Here is a 22,290-nt window from a genome sequence, read left to right on the forward strand (position 1 = left end):
AACAAGGATCTCTGTCCTGATACCTCAGTACTGACCTCCCACAGCTGGTTGTTTTCCACTGCTCTTTTCCACTGCCTGAGCGCAGTCCTTGAGCCCAGCATGCCCTCTGCCCTGCTCAGTCCCTGCATGCCTGCCTGCAGGCTGGGCTCCAGCCTGCACCTGTTTACCCAGCCCAAGATGCACAGGACGACACAGCCTTTAGGGCAGGATGACCGTGGCCAGGTGGTCAGTGGTCCCAGCTGCAGCTGCAACAGTAGGAGTCAGGCATTGCCAGCCTGCCAGGGCTTGAGTAGAGAATGTCCTGTGTCCCACAATAGGAACAAAACTCCATAGTGAGGAGAGATCATTTCTGCTTCTCTTCAGGAAGGCAGGAAGGCCAGAGCACTAGAATAACCATAAGCCTCAGGTGCTCCTCAGTTCCATTGCAATGACACAATGGGGCTTTTGATCCTCTCCCAGGGGTGTAAGTCCCACAAGACAGTGAGGCTAAGGGCAGTGAACTGCTCTCTGCCTTGAGCAGAGACTTGAACTGCAGTGTGCAGGTCCTTAGCAGCAGTTTGCAAGGGACAGGTTGGGCTCCTGGCTGTGCTGGTGCTTCAACAAGAGAAGACCTGGTTCTGCTGCAAGAGCAGTTGCATGGAGCTCTGCTGGCAGCCACCTACAGGATTACAGCTCATTTCTTAATCAAAATGCTCAATTCTGCAAAAGGGACGAGGGAAACACAGAGTAAAACTACAGATTCTGCTCTATCTCCTGCTCATAGCAGCCCCAAGACAGACACATGGCCACAAACACAAAGCCAGCATTTACTGCAGAGAGGATATCCAACAGCTTGCGATTTATGGGAGCAAATTAGCCACAGGGCCATCTGTCCTTCCCCAGACCACTGGCCTGCTCCTTGCTGGAATGACTGCTTTTCCTTGAGAGGATGTGTATCGAATTACTCACTTTTTTTTTTTTTTAATTGAATGAACGTGGGAACCACAGGTGGTGGAGCAGAGGACAGTAACCCTCTCAGCAGCAGCATCTGCAGGCCAGCAATGCCTCACCACACGCGTGGGACAGATGCTGGCTGAGGGCAGCCTGACCCCCAGATCCACCCAGGGTCTGCCAGCCCACGTGGCCACCCCACTGCTCCCTGCTGACACCAGCCAGGCTTGCTCTTCATGGCAGTAAGATCCGGAGCACCACAGCTGCTCTGGCTTGACCACAAAAAGTGAGTCCTTCTTTTGTCCCCAGACTCTTTCAGTTTAGAGACTTACCATAGGGGTAGTCGAAATCAGGGAGTTCTTATCAACACCAAAACCCCATCCCTGTGCCTCACTGCTAGCCAACCAGCACGAGAAAGAAGCCCACCATGGCCTAAGTGTAGAGCACTCTGGGTTCATGGCTGCTCTGGTATTTTGCCCAGTGTTGCCTGGTGCCCAGTGGGACAGGAACTCAGAACCGGACCTATGAAGAGACAGTGCAGGATTTTAACTCTTTGGTCCGGATTTCTCTTTCCCTGAAGAGTCATGTCCTTTTTCTCCTGGCTCAGGGAGCAGGGATCACACAAGCCCCTTACCTAGGCTCCCAGAACTGGGCTCATCTCTGCTGCTGCTTTGCAAAAGAGGCAAAAAAAAATTACTTAGGGAAAACACAGCATGGATGCTCACCTTTGCCAGCAAGGAACCCACCCACCTCAACATGGACAGAGCTACCACATGTGATTTAGTTACATACCCTTCCCAAACACTGAACCATCCCCCATCCACAAGCATTGCCTTGGGTGGGGTTTACTGCCTGGCCATGCTGATGCCCAGCCTTTTTAAGCTATGATTGTCCTCACGTCCTCCTCTCCACAGTCAAGGAGATGCCAGGACACTTGTAAATTGCTGGGCAGTGACATTCATCTTACTGCCAAAACCACCAGGACAGTGATGGAAAAGTTTATGGTTATTATCAATACAAATAAAAATAAAGGTTGCAAAAGATGAAAAATTAAAAGGGTAGCACTGGGTTAAGCCAAAAATGTTGCAATATGGCCTCCTTGGCCTCCCAATACGTTTTGCCTTGGGCAACCTTTTCCAGCAATGGTATTTATCAGCAAAAAGATACAGTTATTGCATTTAGGTTTTTCAAATAATTGAGTAATTTAATCTTTTAAGTGCCTCTGAGATCACTTGCTGTAATTAAAGACAGAAGATGAATGACTGAAGTACAAGAGCATTGGAGGGCTTTAAAAATGAACGTCCTTGACTGCATCTCCTGTGCATTTATGTAACGATGATCCCACATTAATATGACCAAACAGATAAAAGGAGAAAATAATAAGAGCTTGGTTGCATTATTTTTCTTCCCACCCAATAATAATATATCAGCAGCCAGAGGAATGTGCCCATGAATACCAAGCAGGAGCAACCACGTGCTGCCAAGAGCAGGACCCCGCCGCCTCCTGCTGTGAGATGCCAGGAAAGACAATATCCGCTCATGGATCCTGCTGCTATGTGGCAGATAAATGAGTTACAAATGTCTATAAAATTCACAAAATTGCATCAGAAGTGGACTTAAAGGCTCAGCAAGTGCTGGGAAAGGTAGCTGACACACTGGCAGTTTCCTGTCTGAGCATTTGTTTTCTCAGCTTTTGGAAATAAGGCCCATCTAATCCTAGTGGAGAGAGGGAGGCAGAAGGGTTGCTGCAAAGTAAAAACTATCGACAAAAAGTCTGTAAGGCCTGTAAACAGCACTTTGCCTTCTAAGCTATACACGTTGATGTACCTATGTCATACCTCAGCATTTAGCTCCCCATTTCATAGCCCAAGTGTATACAAATATGTGTCCAAAGGGGAAAGAGGGGCTGATGAGAGAGCTGGAGCTCACTGCTCCATTCTTCACACAGCACTAAGTGCCTGGGCCACTCATGTCCCAGACTGGAGGAGCAGCAGCCTTGCACCCTCAAGGCATCCTCCAGGCTGCCCAGAGAGGCTGCAGCTTGCTGGGAAGCCCTCCTCAACCACTTGCTCCTCTCCCTTTCCTGGCAGGGCACCCGATGGCCTCCAGCTCAACTGCACTATTGCCAGACTACAAAACTTTGTCACCTCGTAAAACTTTACAGCGCAGGTAGTTTATACCATTACACCTCTTGAACTGAACACTCCGCCAATTCACGGTTTCCTCTGGCGGGAGGAAAACCAGATTTCTTGGGTCAGGTGTTGTGTTTGTGCAGCCCTGCTGGTTTACAGCACTGCCGAGGGCCTTTTACAGAGTCCTAAATGCAGAAGGCAGCAATGCACCAGCCAGCTCAGTGCCGAGAGCCAAACCACCATTTCAGCCGGGATTTCACGAGGACATGCCATTGGCTCTGCTTTCCCTCCAGGTCCCAGCACATGTCCCACTTGGGAGGTGCTGCTCCAGCTTGGACATGCACCCCATAAGGCACAGCCCCAAGGGAGGCTCTGGCTTGGAAGCTCCTGAGAGCCAAACAGGTGGGACTGAGAAGTCACTACCGAGGTCCTCTCCTCCCCTGCAAGGACTGATGCCATAAAAAACATCAGGGAGAAGTCCATCATACATCCCAGGTTACAGGGAAAGTGTCAAAACTAACCCTTCCCCATGAAAAACCAAACAAAAAAAAAAAAAAAAAACAAAAAAACAAACAAAAAAACCCCCCAAACACCTAAAGTTTTGTGTGTGTTACTCTTAATTAGGAAGAAACCATTTCCACTAAGAGAAAGGAACTAAAGTAGAAACTAATCCCACACACTGTGAATTTGCAGCATTTAGAAAACATCGCTGCTGTCATTCGCAGTGCTTTGCTCAGTGCTGGTGACTGACCACCCCTCCTGCACCTCAGACACAGGTCTCCTGGGACTTGGGCCAGATTTGGATGACCTCAGGAGAGCTGGCATCAGATAATGACACTTCACCATGTTGTGAGTAATTCTTGTGAAACTCAGGAAAAAGGCTTTTGATAGTTAAATTCCTCATGTGGGAGGTATATCATTGCAGGAGATGTATCACTGAGGGAGAAATATGGGAAGTAGGGAGTTCTCAGAGTATATTAATTTTTTTAATTTTTTTTTTTTAACAACGAATATTCTAAGTCCCATGGCCCATCCCCACAGAAGGGGACTGCTCACTCAGCTCCCAGGATGAGGAACTTGCACATCTGCTTGTGCCTGTGGCTTTTATGCCCTGTTTCATTAGTATTTTCCCTGGCTTCTCTCTGCCTCACTGGTGCTTTTGCTACTCCTTCAGAAACACAGAAAGCATCACAAAATAATAGCCAGCAAAATGTCAGCACCCACAAGTGTCCTGGCTGCAGGCTGCTGCTATTTCAACTTTCTGATTTCTTAAAAATCTTAATTTTTCTCAGAACTGCTTGACAGTGGTGTTTCTGTTCAACTCATGAAGCAAAGTAAAAGGCTCTGACACATTGGGCCCTGACACTTTCTTCTCACCTCATTATTCCTTTTTTCCAATCTCTTAAAAAGGTGGGCTTAAGAAGAAGGGTGGGCTTAACAAGCCTGCACCAGCCATAGCCTTGAGAGGGCTGAGGAAGGGTGGTTTGGCAATTCATGAGTGGCACATTAAAGACAGGAAGAGCTTTCCCTTTTCTTTTCCATGCCTCTTTTTCTTGGCTTTGCCTGAGCAAAGAAGGAACAGGATTGAACTTTCCTTGCCAAAGCTAAAGTTTGGCACCTAAAATTGACTTCTTCACCCTGAGTAAGGGCATTTTCACCTCAGCGGTCTCTGCAAGCAGAACAAAATCAAGTTTTCTAAGTGACTAGAAAGCAACACATACAATGCAAGGAGAAAAGGGCAAGTTGTGTGTTTAAACATGCTGAGACTTGTATGTCTCATTCATTGGTTTTTCCCTTTCTGCTCCCACTTCCCTTAATCTTGACATTTACATTCCTTAGGATGTTTAACAATGATGCCACAAACTGACTGCTTAGTGCAGAACTATGCTGACAGAATCCCTCAAGCCTGGGAATAAGTCTACTGGAATAGACGAGATGTCAGATTTACCGCAGTGTTACTATAGAATAAGCTATTGCAACAAAGCCCTCTTATATTGGTATGGTTACTTCCACAGGCTTTCTAAATAGCAACACTCACTTAAGAAAAAACAAAACAAAAAACCAAAAAAAAAAAACCAACAAAAAAAACCTCAAATAACAAAACCTCTCCAAACTCCTAGGTCTGTTGGAAAAACATCTGTTTAGCCACAGGCCCCAGCAATCTCCAACAAAAGTTAGAGTTATTTATGTGTCTCTGGAAATACAAACAGCAACACAGACTCCTTGCAGAGTTATCACAATAGCCTCTCCTGAGGTACTCTGTACTTCATGCTGCAGGCAGAGAAACGGGACAGATTAAATTATGAGATCATGTTACAATTTGTTACATTCAGTATCTTTATTTCACTTCTGAGATTGTTATAAAAACAATATAACATTCATCCTGTCAATTAGCAAAGACATCCCTCCCACAGTCACTCTGCACAATCTTTTCAAGAAATAAACCAGAAGTTTTGCACACATGTCACAAAAATATTTTGAACAGATACAATGTTTAATCTGGAGCATTGAGTAAACTGGCAACAACATTTCATTCTATAAACACAGTTAAAAATCAAGAAAGTAGTCTACCTAAAAAACTGCACATTGAACATGCTGAGCCTGTTGCTCTTCAGAAAATAAACCACCATCCGCCACTGAGCTGTCTTTGCAGCCTAAGTAGGGAGCCCCCTCTGCTCAAAGTCCTTGCTACTGCCTGCATTTCTGCTCTGGATGCACAGATGGGGTCGGGAGTGCCAGATCACTGCTCTCATGGGGGCATCAAAGGCAGCAAGTGCCCCACAGCAGGACCAAAGGAGGCGGTTGCCACATCAGTTTGCACAAGCACACGGCAGCTCACCTTGGATCTTTGCCTATTCAAGGATTTCTTTGTTGTTAGTGAAGAGTGATTTTTGTCAAGACAATTGACAGGAGACTTGCACTGTCCCCTGATTACATAAAATAAGGCAGATTCCAGTGGCAAAACCATACCTTTATCTCCATCTGAATAGCCCATCTTTGTGCAATTCACTGGCCCAGGCAGCAGGCAGGATGCTTAGGAGAAGGCTTTGGCAACCACCGTGCCCTGCGCAAGCCAGCTGTGCTCTGCAGTGATATTTAAAAACTCTTCTGAAGGCAACTACACCAAAGGCTGTGTTAGTTCCATGGGTCATGGCTCCGTGAGGGGATACAATCATATAGCAACAAATCCCAATTTACCCACAAATTAGCTATCCAGCTGGTGCCATCTGCCTGTCGGTGGTTACATATCACCCAGCCTCTATGGGAAGAGCCTGCTGTGTCTCCTCTGTGCTAGGACTGCTGTTTCACACATTGTGCTATGCCTGGGCCATTCCACAGCACACAGCAGCAGCTGGATGGATGGGAACTGCTCGTGAAACATCAGGTCAGGCCAGTGCCCATCAGCACTGTGCCCATGACACCTGTGCTCTTCTGGAAATGCCCTGCCCAGGCCTCCTGAGCCCCCTCAAACCCAGGGGAGGCACACACACCTGGCTCCCCAGAAACATCAGGTCTGGTTGTTCGACCAACAGCAAATATACAACACACACACACAAATACAGAACACACAGGCTGGGTATGACCCGGGTACAGTTTGTGCTAAATGAGTGCCACTTTTTGTTACGTACTGCAAAGGCATCTGGCAGCTGGCGTAATGCATTGCACGGTGATTCATCGCCATGCCAGGGAAAAGCCATTCCGCATTTCATACACTCAGGGAGAGCTATTTCTTCATAATCCACAGTGCACCAGGCACCAACGCATAAATATGCAGCAGTTTGAAATGTTCTCTTCTCCAGCAAGTCCTATCAGTCTATAAATAATTTTTATACAAATTTTTAATACTTCATCACTTACCCTGAAATGTGTACCTTAATCTCAATACCAAAATATACACAGTTGCAAAGAGAGAGACCATTTAAAGACTGAAAGTGGAGGAAAAATATATTAATCATTATGAGAAGATACGAATTATTTTCTTTTTCTATACATTATTTAATAAAAAATATAATCTCAAATTACAAATTAAAATCGTATCTCATATGTAAGTTTTAATTTACAGTATAGAATCATAGAATCATAGTGTTCAGGTTGAAAGGAACCCTAGGACATTATTTAGTCATCTTCTAGTAATCTAGTAGATAAACATCACATTTAATACAGCATAATCAGCTTTAGTAGATAAATAATTCTTGATTAACAGAGAGCACATTTCCTTTAAAATGCTCTTTCCAGTGAGTGACGTTGTTCACATAACAATAAAACTACAATTACAGCTGAAGGCAATGCAGACCTAGAGTTAGAGAGCAGAGAAAAATGACCATAGTGCTTTATACTGAGGACTCTCCAAATGCAGCAATTCACAAGGCAGGCAAAATTACATAGGTTTTTTTTCCCATTCTCTCTCTACTTCTACTAATAAACAATGATGCTAACATTTTGCTATTTTATCTTGTTGAGAGAAAAACAAGAGGCCCTCAGACATCCAGTAATACTTTGGGATGAAATGCTGCCAGGTCCAGTTGCTCAAAGAAGAACTGCCAGCCAACCTGTAAGAGGCTTGGCCCAACAGCTCCACAGTCTCAGACCCTGGCAGCAATGAAGTGCTGCATTATTACACCAAAATGCTGGCCTTTAAAGTCTCTGCACTCAACACAAATAGGATGCAGACACCAGCCTGCTAAGTTATCCCAAGTTTCCAGCAGGTAAGTAGCTGGGCAGAAGCAGTGGCAGCTGTGTGCAACTTGCTGTGAGAAGTGCAGAAACAGGGTGTCCCAGCTGTGCCATGTCCCTGGGTACAGGGCAAGAGGGCACAGGATCAGGCACACAGCCTTCTGTCAACTGAGACAGCGAAGACATCCCAGTTCCTGCTTTTTGCCTTTTTTTTCTGAGCAAATCAAAGAGAAGCCCTTTAACCCTTCCCATCTCTTCCCAGTAGATGACATGACCCCTGCAATCCCTGGATATATCCCTGCTTCTTACCCCCCTGAGACACAGTTCCTTTAGCTGAAGTTCCCCAATGGCATCTTGAAGTAACATGTAGTCTCAGCACTACTTAGCTGATTTACCAAGAGCTACCAGCAGCACAGATTCATTTCCCCCTGTTCTTCCTCCTGCATCTGCTTTAGGAAAGGGGTTATTCTTTCCCCTGGCACAGCTTTTGCAATTCTCCTCCATGTTTCTTCTTAGTCACGATCCCTGCTCCAGTCAGGTTCTGGCTCTGGTTAAGAAACATCAGTGTTAAACCCTAGTTTGGAAAAGTAAACCCTTTTGTTTCATGCCAGTCTTGGAGAATTTGACATTTAGGCTCTTCCATCACACCGTGTTTCCAAAACCTACTTTCACCTGTCCAGTTCAGCGGGGCAAAACCAAGAAGGGGAAAGCATCTGCTCAACAAAAGTTCCCAGGGAAAGTTGTGAGACAACTCCAACCACAGGTCATAAGCCAAATGTACTATACCAGAGAAAATGATTTCTGGAAGCCAAATGCAAGCAATAGTTTCTCAATGTCAATATCCTGCAGTATCAGGCAAAGTAAATGCGTTCCTAATGTTGAAGCAATCACAGCATTGCGCATTCTTATTTCAGATTTCCCAGGGAGATGCAAGAAAAAGGACAGTGAGAGTTATATTCAAAGGAGCAGCTCTATTTATACCTTCTTTCTACCCTCTTGGAGTAGTAAGTAATGAAGAATATAGTAACAATAAAAGCAACAAATAAAAAAGAGATAAAGGCTAAAAATGATTTTCTGGTTCGGAAGAAGTGGCATTTGGGACATGAGGCAACCTCTTCTGGACACAGCAACTCAGGAGTTTCAGGACCAGGAAAACCATTATTGTCAATTATTTCTCTGTAATGTTTCAGAGAAGGCTTTGGTTCGTATTGATTTGCAACGTAGCTGTAGAGACCATACTTGGGGGCAGTCTTGTCATTAAAAGAATAGACAAAATATCCTTGAAGGTTAACGTTATCCAAGGTGTAAGCTGCAAAAGAAAACAAAGGGTTGAAGAAATGAATCAATGTCACTTTGCATTCAAGAGCAGTACCATACACCCATATGAAAAGGAGGGGCAGGGGGATGTTAAACCCACATCTGCACATCTCCTCTCAAAAATTAGGTAAGGTACATATACATCTATGAAGTGTTTCTCATAAGAAGTAAGAGTCTATCAGCCACTGCCAGACAGTGTGATCTGTGAGTATCCTGCAATTTATTTCCTTGTGCTTGGTAAACACAGCTGTGAGTGCCTGACTGTGTTTAATGATCAGCATGAAGCCTATCATGAAAAGATGGCTCTCTTTGTTATGTATGAAAGAATACAGGTTTTGGGTTTCCTGCCCCTCGTTTTCCGCAGCCTGATTCTCTGATTGCTCCTTCTTCCTTGCAGGACACGTCCTGATGGGGACAGTCAAGGCACAGAGGACATCAGGCCACACTTCTCACTAGCAAAGGCACAGTGACACCAGAAAAATCGCACAGCCACGCTGAGGTCGTGTACTGGGGTATCACCAGTGCAAGGGGAAAGGTTATGCAAATCACAGCCCTCTCCTGTTATTAACCCAGGTTTCTGATCCAAGATGACCTGTGTTAGTCTTTACTGAGAACATGTCCACAATCCATACTGCTACTGGAAGAGGCCCAGCAGCTGCAGTGTTAACCTTGAGCCATCTGTCCCGCTTGACAAAAATATCAATCCAAGGTAGTAAACTCAAACTGTAATACTTTATCTCTCAAAAATCACTGTTTTAACAAATTAAAGCAATATCTTCTAACAGATGAACACAGACCGAATTTTCATATGCCTCTCGAAATAATCGTTTCTGAAGCCACATGCAAGACTTTAGCACCTCTAACCTACTTTTCATGTATAAAATGAAATAATATTTACCTGCCCTTTTACAGAGCTGCTGGCCAGGATAATTATTTGTGTTTGTAGAACTGCAGGTGGATTTAATGGTGTTACATAAATAGTTGCTGCTGTTCTTTGTTTTCAATTGGCAAAGATGTACTTAAACAGAGTACAAAGCGCTTCAAAATACAGCCTCAATCCAAAGGGTCCTGTACTGTATCCTGGACTCATTTATCTGCACAAACCTGTTGGCTCTCCTGGAACAATGCAGGTGAGCAATATTACATGCACAAACATTTCCACACGCAGTCCCTGAAACCAGCTGGAGGAAGAAGGCAGAATAGGGACTTTAAGGCCAAGGCATACATGTACCAATCCCACTATTATTCCTCTACACTGTGATACTGAGGTAAGGACACAAGATTTCTAATTCATCTTAGCTACTGCACCAGGTCTTGCAAAAAAGAAATGCAAGTCTTGGAGAAACCTGAATTAGTCATGATGCCAAGGTTATGTAACAACAAGATGGACAAAAGTGCAATACCAGAGTGGGAGAAGAAAAAAATGGAAAAGCTGATGGGCCAAACACTATGGAGGAGTGTACGGTACCTAAAGTGGGAGATTAAGCTTTAGGAAAAGTACTATAGCTAGTTAGCAGAGACATATTTATCCATGACAAAGAAGGTGAACAGATAGGAAAATAGGTTAAGCTGAGAAACACAGGAGCTATTTACAGGCTGGACAGAAGAGGGGAAAAAGAAGTGACTGGGAGACAGTGGTACCAGAACAGTACAAAGGGCAAAGTTCTGTAAAAACAGATGCATGTGTAGGTGTTCTCGCTAATGGGAACTGGGAGAAAAGCCCATATCCACAGACACTTTGAAAACAGAAGTGCCAAGGAGACAAGCAATACAGAATAAAAACAGTTTGAAACCATAAGCCCAAATACAGCCAAAATATGGTTTTTAACTATACATTTATAAAACACACACCCAGTGCTACAAAATGCTGGACAATGAACTCTTGGGCACTTAATATTGATGTTCAGTAATTTGTGAAAGAGGTGGAAATTAGAGAGGAGGAAGTTAAGGCCAATAGTTAATAAAGTGGACAGGAACTGCCAGCCATCCTTCACTACCTATCAAAAGAGTGGAACAGATTATATAAAGCTTGATAAATATGAAATTTAGGAGATAATACATGATCAACACCAATCATCTTAGCTTTATGAAAAATAAATCTTGTCAAACTAACTTGACATCTTTTTTTCTGAGATCAGCAGATCAATAAAAGTAATGATGTTTGATGTTATATACTTAGAGCTTCACAAGGCAAATGACTTGGTATTATATGGCATTTGGATCAAGAAAATAGAATGTTATGAGGTCAAGGGAAGACCATAATAAATAGATTTCAACTGGTCTCAAGTAGAATTAAGTAATAGACTAGAAATGTAAATGCAGGTATTTCTACCACATGTAGTGTCACAGTGGGTATATTTCTACCATGGTCATGGAGCTCAGCTTTTAGCACTAAGTCATTTAATGACTTAAATATATAAGCAATCTGAAATAAATGTTAAAACTGTTTCTCACAGAATCTGCAAGTATCACAAAGATTAGAGACATAACTTAGCTAGTGTAGCAAGGCTTGCACAAGCAAGCAGCTGGCATTTGAACATGACCAAACATGAAGATGTCAAAGAACAAGCAGACCTACTTTTGAAGAGGCAGTCCTCCTTGGAATGAGGGGCAGAAATCTGTAACTGAGTTTAAAATCTCAGTAAATCACCACAGAATTTGTGTAACCAACCTGTTGTCATGGCCAAGAAGGCCAAGAGCCTGCTTGCATGTAGAAAAAGAGGAAGGTAAGAGGAGGTTATGTTATACCTGCCTAAGTGTGGCTGTGTCTGGAACAGTGTGTCCAGATCTGGGCTTACCCCTCTCATGACGAATCCTAACATACAGGGAAAACTTAATAACTCAGAGCTTTGATATGATGTTTTATAGCAAGGGACACAAAGAGCTTTGTCTGTATTTTCTATCAAAGAGATAAATGAGAGATAGCTTGTCTTCTGTCTGCAAATACCTACACAGGTAAAATAAAGGTGGAAATGCACAACAAAATTGCTGAAAGTTGAAGCTAAAGAAATTAATAGTAGAAGTGAGATGTATATATATATCTATACACATACTGTGAGGTGCCAAAGATTCTTCATCAGTAAAAATTATCTCATTTGGGTCTTGTGCCTTTCTGAAAAAACAGCATGTGTTGTATGACAGGATGACTCAAAATGCCTCCTTTTTGCCTTATAATTTATGAATCTTTGAGACAGAGAAAAAGACTGGTTTGTGTTCTGAATAGCAGGAAACAGTCCAGGAAACGGCATAATGAGGTAGACAGCTGAATTATTATTAAGATCACTGTTGGATAAGATACAGAGACAGCTGAGGAACAGAACTCATACCCAGCCGTAAGGCACATCAGTGAAGAGAAGCAACAAAGCAAAACAACAGCAGAAGTGCAGTAAGATGAAAATCTGACTAAATACATGTGGAGCTACTCGCATAACTTCTATTTAAATTTATTGAATCTATAAAAAAGTTCTTCTGCTGTCTTATGCAGAATATGAGCAAGGTCAGTCTTCCTGATGTTTAGTAATATCAATCAGTCATAAATCAAGGGGAAAATCACCTGTTACACTGTAGTAACATCTCATTTATGGAGTATTCTATAAAGGACATGTCTTTTAAAGCTAAACATACTCTATCACACTGTGTATACTAATAGTGGGATTTGTGACATATAAACCATCTGTGGTTCCTTACCTTTTAAAGCTTCATTGATGTAATTCTGTATGTAATACACTCTGAGCTTATCGTGCACCATATTCTGGTCATCATCAATCCCATTAGCCATAACATAAACTGGGACACCACCGTACTTTGATTTCACCCACTTGAGCAATTTACGCAGTCCCCAGGGCACTACTGCAACTCTGCTGGGAGAGTGAAGCCATGTGATGTCATTGATCATTTGAACTTCAAGGTAGTGGTCATATTTTACTGCATCTTCTTTCTCTGAGCCCACAAGGGTAGTAGTGTAGTGACTCAAGGCAAAAAAATCAAATGAGCCCTGTATTAATTTCTTTTCATCTTCTGAGAAGTAAGGCAAGTGGAAATTATACAGGTCAACACTATTTATTCGGTGAAGCCATGCTCTCATCACTTCTGGGTAGTCTCCATTCCCAAAGATGGGCTCTGCAAGCCAGCCAACGTCAAACTCTAAAATCCTGTCAGCAACATCTTGGTCATTCCTGGAAAAAGGACAAGCTGGTTCTACCCAGTCAGCTTGCAAAGCTATAGATATTTTGCCCTTCTGAGATCTCCTGAATTCTTTGTCATAAAGATGCCACACTTTTGCATGGGCTTTCAACAGGTTGTGCCCTGCTGTGTATGTCAGGTTTTTCACAGATGGTTCATTCATGGTGATCCAAAATTTGACATGATCCCCAAGACTTGTAAAGCAGAATCTGGCATACTCAACAAAAGCCTGAACAGTTTCTGTGTTTTCCCAAGCTCCATATTTGGCAAGAGAAACTGGAAGCTCTTGATTCTCAATCATAGGTTGCCATAAAGCAACAACAGGAGTTATGTTAACTCTGAGAAGTTCACTAGCAAAACACTGATAGTAATGTACAAGTGTGTGGTTGATTAGAGAAAGGTTACCTAAAGGAAGGATTAAAGACCATTTCAGTGAAAAATGGAAGTGTGTGACATGCATTTCTTGCAGAAGAGAGATCTGGAGCCTGATAGCAGCGAAGTCAACACAGTGACGCTTGCGCTTCAAGGCGTAAACTCCATCCACTTTAATGAGCTTCTTTGTCTGGTGAACATCCCACACATAAACACTGGAGTCAAGAAACTGGGCAGGTGTTGTGTCTACCTAGGAAGAACAAGAAACACACCAGATTCAAACTGTTTGTTCTAGGTAGGTGGGAGCATCATAACCATCAGGCACAGCCTAGTGAAGGAATATCCTAAGTCAAAACATTACATTCAGCATCTCTGATACTGGCATCTCGGGCTCATATGAATGAATGACTTTTCTGTTAACAAGTGATGTCAGGAAAGTACCACATCTATATATAATTTCTACCCTACTTTTCAAACAAGCTTATGCTAATGGTAATCATGTTTATGTCTTCTCTAAGCTGCTCCAGTTTCCAGAAGAAACAAGGGATTGTTCAGGGATAAGGCACTAAGCCTTCAACAGATCTCAAGAGAAGGAGATCTTCAGTGAAGACGACAGTAAGTTTTAAATTTTTTTTCTTTCAAGATTAAGAAGGGCCTACAGAGAGACTGTCTGTTCTAAATTACCCAGTACATTCAGTTTCAAGACCACTCCCTGAATGCAGTAAAAGAAATAACGAATACAACATCATTTCTGTGTTCTGTTCCTTTCCTGACTATGATGAAAGATGACTAATGCTCTGCACTTGATTTTTAGCAAAACTTCGGTTGACAAGCAAAATTCTTCCTTCTTGCTAAAGACATCCATCCGTTTTTAATTAATTCATACTGAAGTCATTTCCAAGTTATTTCAGCAGGCTGTTGATGTCTGAGTGAATTTTTTGGGGCCTCTGAGTAAACCCACTATATGTCACTCCAACAAAAAAATGCATTTCCCAGAAGGCTTTAGGGTTTCAGATGTCAGAACTGCCTGTATGACACACAGTAACAGAGTAAAAGATGAGCTTCTCAGGGTCACTCAGAATTATACTTTCACTTTTTAATGAACACAACAAGGACTAGAAAATGAAAAATTGAACTATTTAAAATAATGCACAGTGTGAAATCTCCTCATTCATACTTTGCATAATTCTTTCTAGATCCAAACCACAGGATAGCGGTCCCTTGGTTTTATTTGTCCTTTTCTCTTTCTTTTTAATCTTCGGTGTGCTGTTTCCCCCTAAGTTCAGATTCCTTGTCCTGCCCTCTGTTTGAAAAGCAGGTGTCAGCCTACAACCAGTGTTCAACTTGTAGCTGAGGCTCTGCAGACTGTATAAAAGAAGCTGCTGAAAATCAGTTGCTATTTTCTCCGGAGAGGTCAGTACTGTGCTTATAGAAGAAAGTAATAAAAAACAGCATGTCTGAGGGAAATTGCTTTTCTGGAGAATTGTCCCTTGTAGATTACTAAAGCATGCATTGCCACTAATACTGTGGGAATGCTGTCAAAACAGTTTTTCCACTGCGATGCATCTACAAATCAAACTACCTAAGTCTTACAGCACAAAATGTTTGAATGGCCTTTTGAAACGAAAATATTCAGCTTTGAAGGTTTTGGGGATGGGAGGGATTTTTTTAGCTGTTGTAGGCTGACTGACTCTGCAACTTTATAGTTGTTACTGACTCCAAAAGCAGCAATTCCATTTCCAATTCTTAATCTATCTGAGAGCTAGGAGGATGACTTGAATTTTCTTGGAAATCGGTGCACGAGGTAAGGAGGCTGCAGTATTTTTCAAGAGAACAAAGCCAAATCTTACTTTTGGAGTGAGAAAAAACAAGCTCCTCACACTCTAGCCTTAAGAAAGATTCTGCCTTCGTGGAGAATATAAATTAAAAATTCTGTTCTTGGATCAAGCCTTGGCTTTGAATTTACACCTCTTTACTGTGGTTAGAGAAGCTCTGCAACCCAAAATAACATCTGAGAATTACAGAACCCAACAGTTAAAGCAATCATAAGGTAAGGTACAATTTTCACTCGTGTTATAAAGTCTTATAATTTGAAAAATTCTCCCGAAGTATCAAATCAGTTGAAGTAAAGATTGAGAGCTGTGAACCAGATCCATAACCTAGCTAGGTTCTATCCAGGGGCACTGCAGGCCCTCATCAGACACAGTACGAAATAAAATGAAATATAAGGAATACAAAAATTTCATCTAAATCTAATACTGTTCACTTCCTTTTATATAAAATCCTTCTAAGAATGGTACCAGGATGCATATGCATAAGATGTAGAAACATGCCACTGGAGTTTTAAGAGTTTCCAGGAAGTTTTCTACAACATATATTTACAGTTCAGCAGATTTAATTGACTTCCCTCTGAAAAGAACTGACTTCCCATAACTGATCACATGTGTTAAGGGAAGATGAGCATCAGACTACTTTCCATTTCCATACATTTTTCTAAAATTTTATTTATAGTATCTCAATCTGACTGATTCTCTTTGGCCACACACAGAAAGTCTGGTGAAAAATGAAAGAAACAGTGTTTGGCACAAAAGCCTTGTATCCGTCTCCTTGCAGCACTCTGGTACTACACACCTAGAGTGTGGCAAAGACACTCTATTCAGCAAATGTCACTGTGAACTTGTGCACTGATCTGGCTGGACAGCCTGTCAGCTTTATTATCAGACTCACCTGAATGTAGTTGTCAACAATTCCCCAAGCAAAGCCACAGGGAAAAATACCTTCTATGGGCTGGTTTTCAGGCAAAGGTGGGAAGCCATTTTTTTCTATCACCTTTTCATAGAACAAGACAGAAGATTTGGGCATCAACTTCTTGTCATGGCTTTGAAAATCAACATAAAACAGTCCACGTCGAATGCTGTATCCCCTATGCCACTCAAAGCCATCCAGGAGGGACCAGACTGTGTAGCCAAACACGTTAACTCCATCATACCGGATAGCTGAGGAAAGAACAAACCCAAACGTATCACAGTGCTCATTTTTCTTCTGTAGATTACACTGTACCAGCAATGCTTGCAGCAGTAGTGTCTAAGAACAATGCAACAGGTCAGATAAGTATCTCAGGGCCTTCCTCAAGGCCTGTTCAGGGAACATATTTCAACTGCCCTCGGGGAGCTGCCAGGTTATGGTAGAAGGCAGCAGGGGTACCTGGCTTGGCTTTAAAGAAGCGAGATTTAGAAAGAGAAGCTGTGCAGCAGTGGTTTGAGCAGTGCTGCTCATCAGGCATACCAAACCTCAGCCTCAGAGCAGAGCCTGAGCCATCTGCAGCCACGGAGCCAGTGACTGCCCTGCACTGCCCTCTGCTCTGCTCACACTGCAGCTCACTCCAGGGCAGCTGTTACTGCAGCACTACCCTGTATGCAAACAAAGTTCTACTCCTTTTCATCTCCTCCACTCCAAATACATATTGAGAAAAACCTGACAGCATATTTGGTGTGCACATGAATTTTTATTACCACAGATTCTAAGTAGAAGTGATTATGCAGAAAGACTCTGTTTATTTGGTAATTCTGTCTCTTTACATCTTCTATGGCACAGCATTTTCCAGCTCAAATATTTAAGGGTTTCTAAAAATATGTGCATGTTTTAGGTCAAGTGTTTGACTTATAAAAATCACCACAGACTTCAAAGGTTAATGTCAGGATCTATTGGCATCTGCTAGTATTACCAGCATTATTGTAAGATTCCAAATGGTACTTACTTTTAGTTGTATTAAACACTGAGATTCAGCAAAATGTTCCTGAGCAAGGCTCAGCTCCAGGAAAGCACAAAGGAGTGTGCTTATTCTAATTACATAATTAGACCCACCCTAATTCAGCAATGCATTTAAGCACATTCTTAAACGTTCTTTTAAACTGGTGTTTGGCTCTGTAAAAAGTTTATCTTTATTACTCACCATTTTCTGTCAGCCCAAACTGGATACTGACTGAACATAATATTTACCAGCCTAGTAACACTGAAAGCATTATTTCAGGCAAGCAGAATAACAAGATCCTAATTTCCTGGCTTTACTAACGCGCCTCATTACAATCAGCTACGAGGGACCACATGGATTCTTGATTGTAACCCTGTTTCAATCACTTAAAGGAACAATGGGGTTAAATAAGCAACAAATTTGGCCCAGTTTTTGTCAGAGGTCATGAGAAAATGTCTAAGGAAATGGAATATTTCTACTCCTAAAGGCACCATTCTTTTGTGTTTGGCAAATGTCAGTATTTTTCTAACCTCTGCATGCACCCATGATGACATCTGCCATACCAGCAGAGTAAAAGCCAGTACAGGTCCACTGTGTGAACCAGTCTCAGTGAGAATTTCTTTGAACAGCATCTCACCCTTCTGTAAGTCATCACACAGCACCCCCACACTTCCTAAGCACCCTGTAAAAATCCTCCTCAAATACTTTTACAAAAATGTATTAACTTTTAAATGTCACCTATGAAAGAAGCAACTCGAAAAATGTTGGGAAATCCCAAGAAGTCTGGAAGTCTCAAACACAGTGTCCCACATGGATTGCATATTACTGGGAGACCACAATGAAAATTAATGGTTTGGGTTTTTTTGGAGTCTCTTTCTTTCTTTCTGTGTATGTCTCTTTTTTCTTTATGTCTGTTGGTGACCAAATGGGGCTGACTGAAACCTAGACTGTCCTTGCTTTTGAAACTGAATGGCCTTGTCCATACTACCACTGCAAGTGACTCCTGACCTGAGCAATCCCACACAGCACGCCTAGAAGTGTGATACTGCACAGACCAGAACTCTGCCAGAACTGGGTTAAAAATTAAACAGCAGTTTAGCTCATGCTCTGTTTGGCTCAAAAGCATAGAAGTTATGCAAGGAAACATGGCAAACCCACAAGTATCAAATACAGATCTTTAAAACCCTCTGCTCAGCTGCTCTCCAACCCCAGTGCCTGAAGGAGAAGTGTGTGAAGCCCTCAGCCCACACTTCCATCTGGAAGGTGCCCAAGATCTATATTTTGCCTCTGGACATACCTGAGAACAGCCTGGTCCTACCTGTCACAGGCCTGGCTGTTCCTTTTCTGCTTAAGACTCTGAATTCAGACCTGGTAACTCCCCAGACAATGACCTGACCTCCACTAGTCAACATGACCCAGAGGAGATTGAAGACCCTCCCAGGCAACACGCTCTGCTTTACCAGGCACAATCCATTTGTTTGTTGCACCAGAGACAGAGAAGGGAAGTGAATATGAGCCCAGAGTAAGTGGTGAGATACCCACACATGGGAGAACACATCTTCAACCAATTACCAGCTCTAATTAATATTTAACAACTTTATATTACAGCTCTAGTTACTCTAATCAACCCTAAATGGTGCCCAGGAAAAAAATAAGAAAAAAGAAAAAAAAAATAGCAAACAGGGCTGTGAATCCCAAATAGATATCCTTTCCCAAAGGAAAATTAAAAAATAAATTTTAAAAAATGTACAGAGCTTGTCTACAGCATGCAGTGTCAGAATGGACATCTACATCAGCACTTCAGGTGAAATCAGGAGCCCAGTTTTGAGCAAATCTCCCTCATCATGCTTCAGTTCACATCACACAGTGGACTCAGGATGCATGGCATGGGTTCTTTTGGGGTGAAATTATTCCAAAAATGGGCTTCAGGAATACCTACAGTGTGGATACCTGGCCCTCAACACCAATTCTGTTTTACTCTACAGGCTTGCTCCAACTGGACTGGACTTACTTTTTAACAGAGATGCAGAAACAAGCAGGTCTGCCTGAACCAGTGCATACACACAACCAGGAACAGATACTGGCCAGATTTAGCAAGCAGCAAAATCACACTTATGTGGCCCCATGTCTAAATTAATTATCCTTGCTTCTCAGTGCTACAGCCCCAGTGTCATTTTACTGTCCCTTCACCACTGGAGTGAATCTCATGGTAAATACCTCAAAAATCTTCATATTACAGTGCTTTATTGCACTGGATAGACATATCTACATCTCTCAGAGAGAAAGCTTGTGCCTTTGTCTTTGGTTTTTAATGCTGTCCAACAACTCTGCTCACAGCCGGCATGATGCCTTTTGTGGATCTTTCTCAACTAAATTCCCCAAGGTATTGCATAGACAACTTTGGTATTTACACTGGATTTTGCAAATTCTAACAGCAGATTTGGGTGCAATACTTTCCATTTTAGTGATACCAAAGTCCCTTCTGCAGACCCAGTCTGTCTCTGCTTTCTTTGTTCTTTTTTTTTCCTACAAAAGGCTTAGCCAAGTGCTAGTATCTTATGACAAGCCTGTCAGACTGTTTTTGCCGTTATTATTATTTATTGAGTGATACAATAAAAGGAAAGACACTTTGTAAATTGAGATTGCTTCCAGCCAGCTGTGATTAAAAGGCAGATCCATGTATGTATTTCCAGCAACTTAAAATCTAAGCAGAAATAGGGGCAAGTGGACTATGACCTCTTCATGAAGATGAGCTCTTTGTCTGACTTTATGCAAACTAGTGATACTGTACTTGGAACAGTTACTGTTTTGCTTCCATCTTTTTATTTTGGATCCACTGGCTCAGGTATTTATTCACCTTTTAATTTATTTGCAATAATTAGGTTTCTGGCATAGCAGATGAAACCAGTTTGGGAGTCCTCTGCATCTTCGTTACTGCTGAGAATAAAACGAAAGCAATTTTTATTCATTCACCATATGAAAATGGCAATGTAACACAGCGTCTATCTCATCTGAACTAATAGCTACACTAATACCCTTTAAAACTGTAGACTGTAAAGGACTGTAGACAAGTAAATCACTTAATAAATTTTAAATTAAGGAATTAAAAGACAATGAAAGTGGAAATAGGAACCCAAATAACTTATTGGCAACTGCTAGGATTGAAAAAATGTTTTGCCACAAGGAAATGGGAAAACAGAAAATAGGTCTCATCTAAGGCTGTGTATTTTTCTTACTGTTTGGAAAAAAATAATAGGTTAACAAATTAAATTATTTTGATTATACAACCTCAACCACTCAGTTCTCCTTTAACTCATGTAAATTCAAATTACTGTGATTGATGCTCACAGCTGTACAAATGTAAAATTTGTGCAAGGGCAAGATGCAGAATGAAAAGGTTCCAATTTTTTGTTTTAAAATGTACTATTTCAGCCTTATGGGTTTTTTCAGAGGAATTCCTATTGCACAGTATTTACCTTCCCATATACATATCCCTATGTTTTTTACATATGCATTCAGATAAGGAAAGCAACTATTATTACATAACATAGTAAATTCTCTTAAGTCCACTGAGAATATAGTTTACATGTTATGCACTTCCTCCCACCAAAGACAGCAGAAAATTTCCTACTGACTTCAAGGACAGCAGCATCAAGCTCACCAAATGCTATCTGCAGATGCAAAAGTTCTTCAAGAAAAGAACAAACTCAGGAAAGGGACTTGAAGTCTCATTTCACAAGTGCCAAGATGAATGCTAAAGACTAAAATCAGTTTTCATCCTGGTGCTTTAACACATCTCTGTATTGCATTACGATTTTTTCAAGCATGAATTAATACAAAGTAAGTCCTACCTTTTAAAGTTTCCATAATGAACTTTTTGAGATAGTAAATATATTTGGCATCATCTCTCTTGGTGGTGCCAGAAACAAACCAGCTGTTCTCCACAATGAATATTTGGGGGTTGTTATATTCACTGTTTATCCAGTAAAGGAGCTGCCTCAGGCTTATTGATTCCAACTGCTGGAATTTCATGTGGGAGTCCAAAAGCTGGAAACTCAGGGTAGCTCCAAAAGAAAGACCAAAAAAGTCTGCTGTTCCCTTGATATACTTCTTCTCAGCCTCACTGAATTCAGGCAACAGAGATGAGAGGTTGCTCCTCATGCTCTCTGGATAGTCACCATCAATAAATATGGGCTTAGCAAACCAGCCAAGCACGAAATCAAGGGATTTTTGGCATTCTTTTATGTTCTTTTCAGTCATGCGCTGGGGTTTTATCCAGTGGGAGCTAAGGGCAATGGACACTTTCCCTCTTTGAGCTGGACGGAAATGGTCATTGTAGAGATGCCAGACCTTAGCATGGGCCTGTTGAAAAGAAAGACTGTAATTAACGGACCCGAAAATCCATTTTAAGTAACACAATTATTCTCAAGTACTGGGGCTCAGTCTTATTCATTCATCAGTAGTTTACAATACCTAAATTAAATTTTAATACCATATTAATACCATGTATCAGCTAGAAATTGCTAGTTGGTTGGGGAAAAGAGCATCTCAGTTTTCCATGAGATATTATTTCAGGCACTGAACACACTTCTGGCTTTATTCACTTCTATTATTGAGTTCAGACATACTGCCAGTATTTACAAAAATGAAAATGCATTTAACCAAACATGTTTGTCATAGGTTAGCAAGCATAGTCCCGGAAGGGACGTCCTTGCTAAGGGGTGCTTACAGTTTCCTCTGGGAACTGATAGAACCTATCAGCTGGCCAGTTTGAATATGGACAATTCTCTAAGCCACTTAAAGTTGTGATCACCTCTGTGATCCACATTTAAGAATAGGCAAACTCCCCCTCCAAGCTCTCTCTCGTTTCCGGCGCTGGGACAGGTGGCTGCAGGCCCCGTGTGGGGGCCAGCGGGCCCGGCCAGGCCCTGC

The 22,290-nt window shown here is 42.0% G+C and overlaps 1 protein-coding gene across 1 annotated transcript in view; it reads right to left on the reverse strand.

The window, feature by feature from the left end:
* Positions 1-5,385: 5,385 nt before the first annotated feature.
* KL (klotho) overlaps positions 5,386-22,290 on the reverse strand; it is a 49,592-nt gene continuing 32,687 nt past the window's right edge. Inside the window, 4 exon segments of the mRNA XM_042014264.1 lie at positions 5,386-9,045; positions 12,741-13,857; positions 16,335-16,603; positions 21,210-21,720. Of these exon segments, the coding sequence (XP_041870198.1) occupies positions 8,708-9,045; positions 12,741-13,857; positions 16,335-16,603; positions 21,210-21,720 (2,235 nt within the window). The 3' untranslated portion in view covers positions 5,386-8,707.

Source organism: Corvus kubaryi, unplaced genomic scaffold, assembly GCF_017639235.1.
Source record: "Corvus kubaryi isolate FWS band 111438036 unplaced genomic scaffold, C.kubaryi_AGA036_p1.0 split1-65, whole genome shotgun sequence".
In the NCBI taxonomy this organism is placed as follows: Eukaryota; Metazoa; Chordata; class Aves; order Passeriformes; family Corvidae; genus Corvus; species Corvus kubaryi.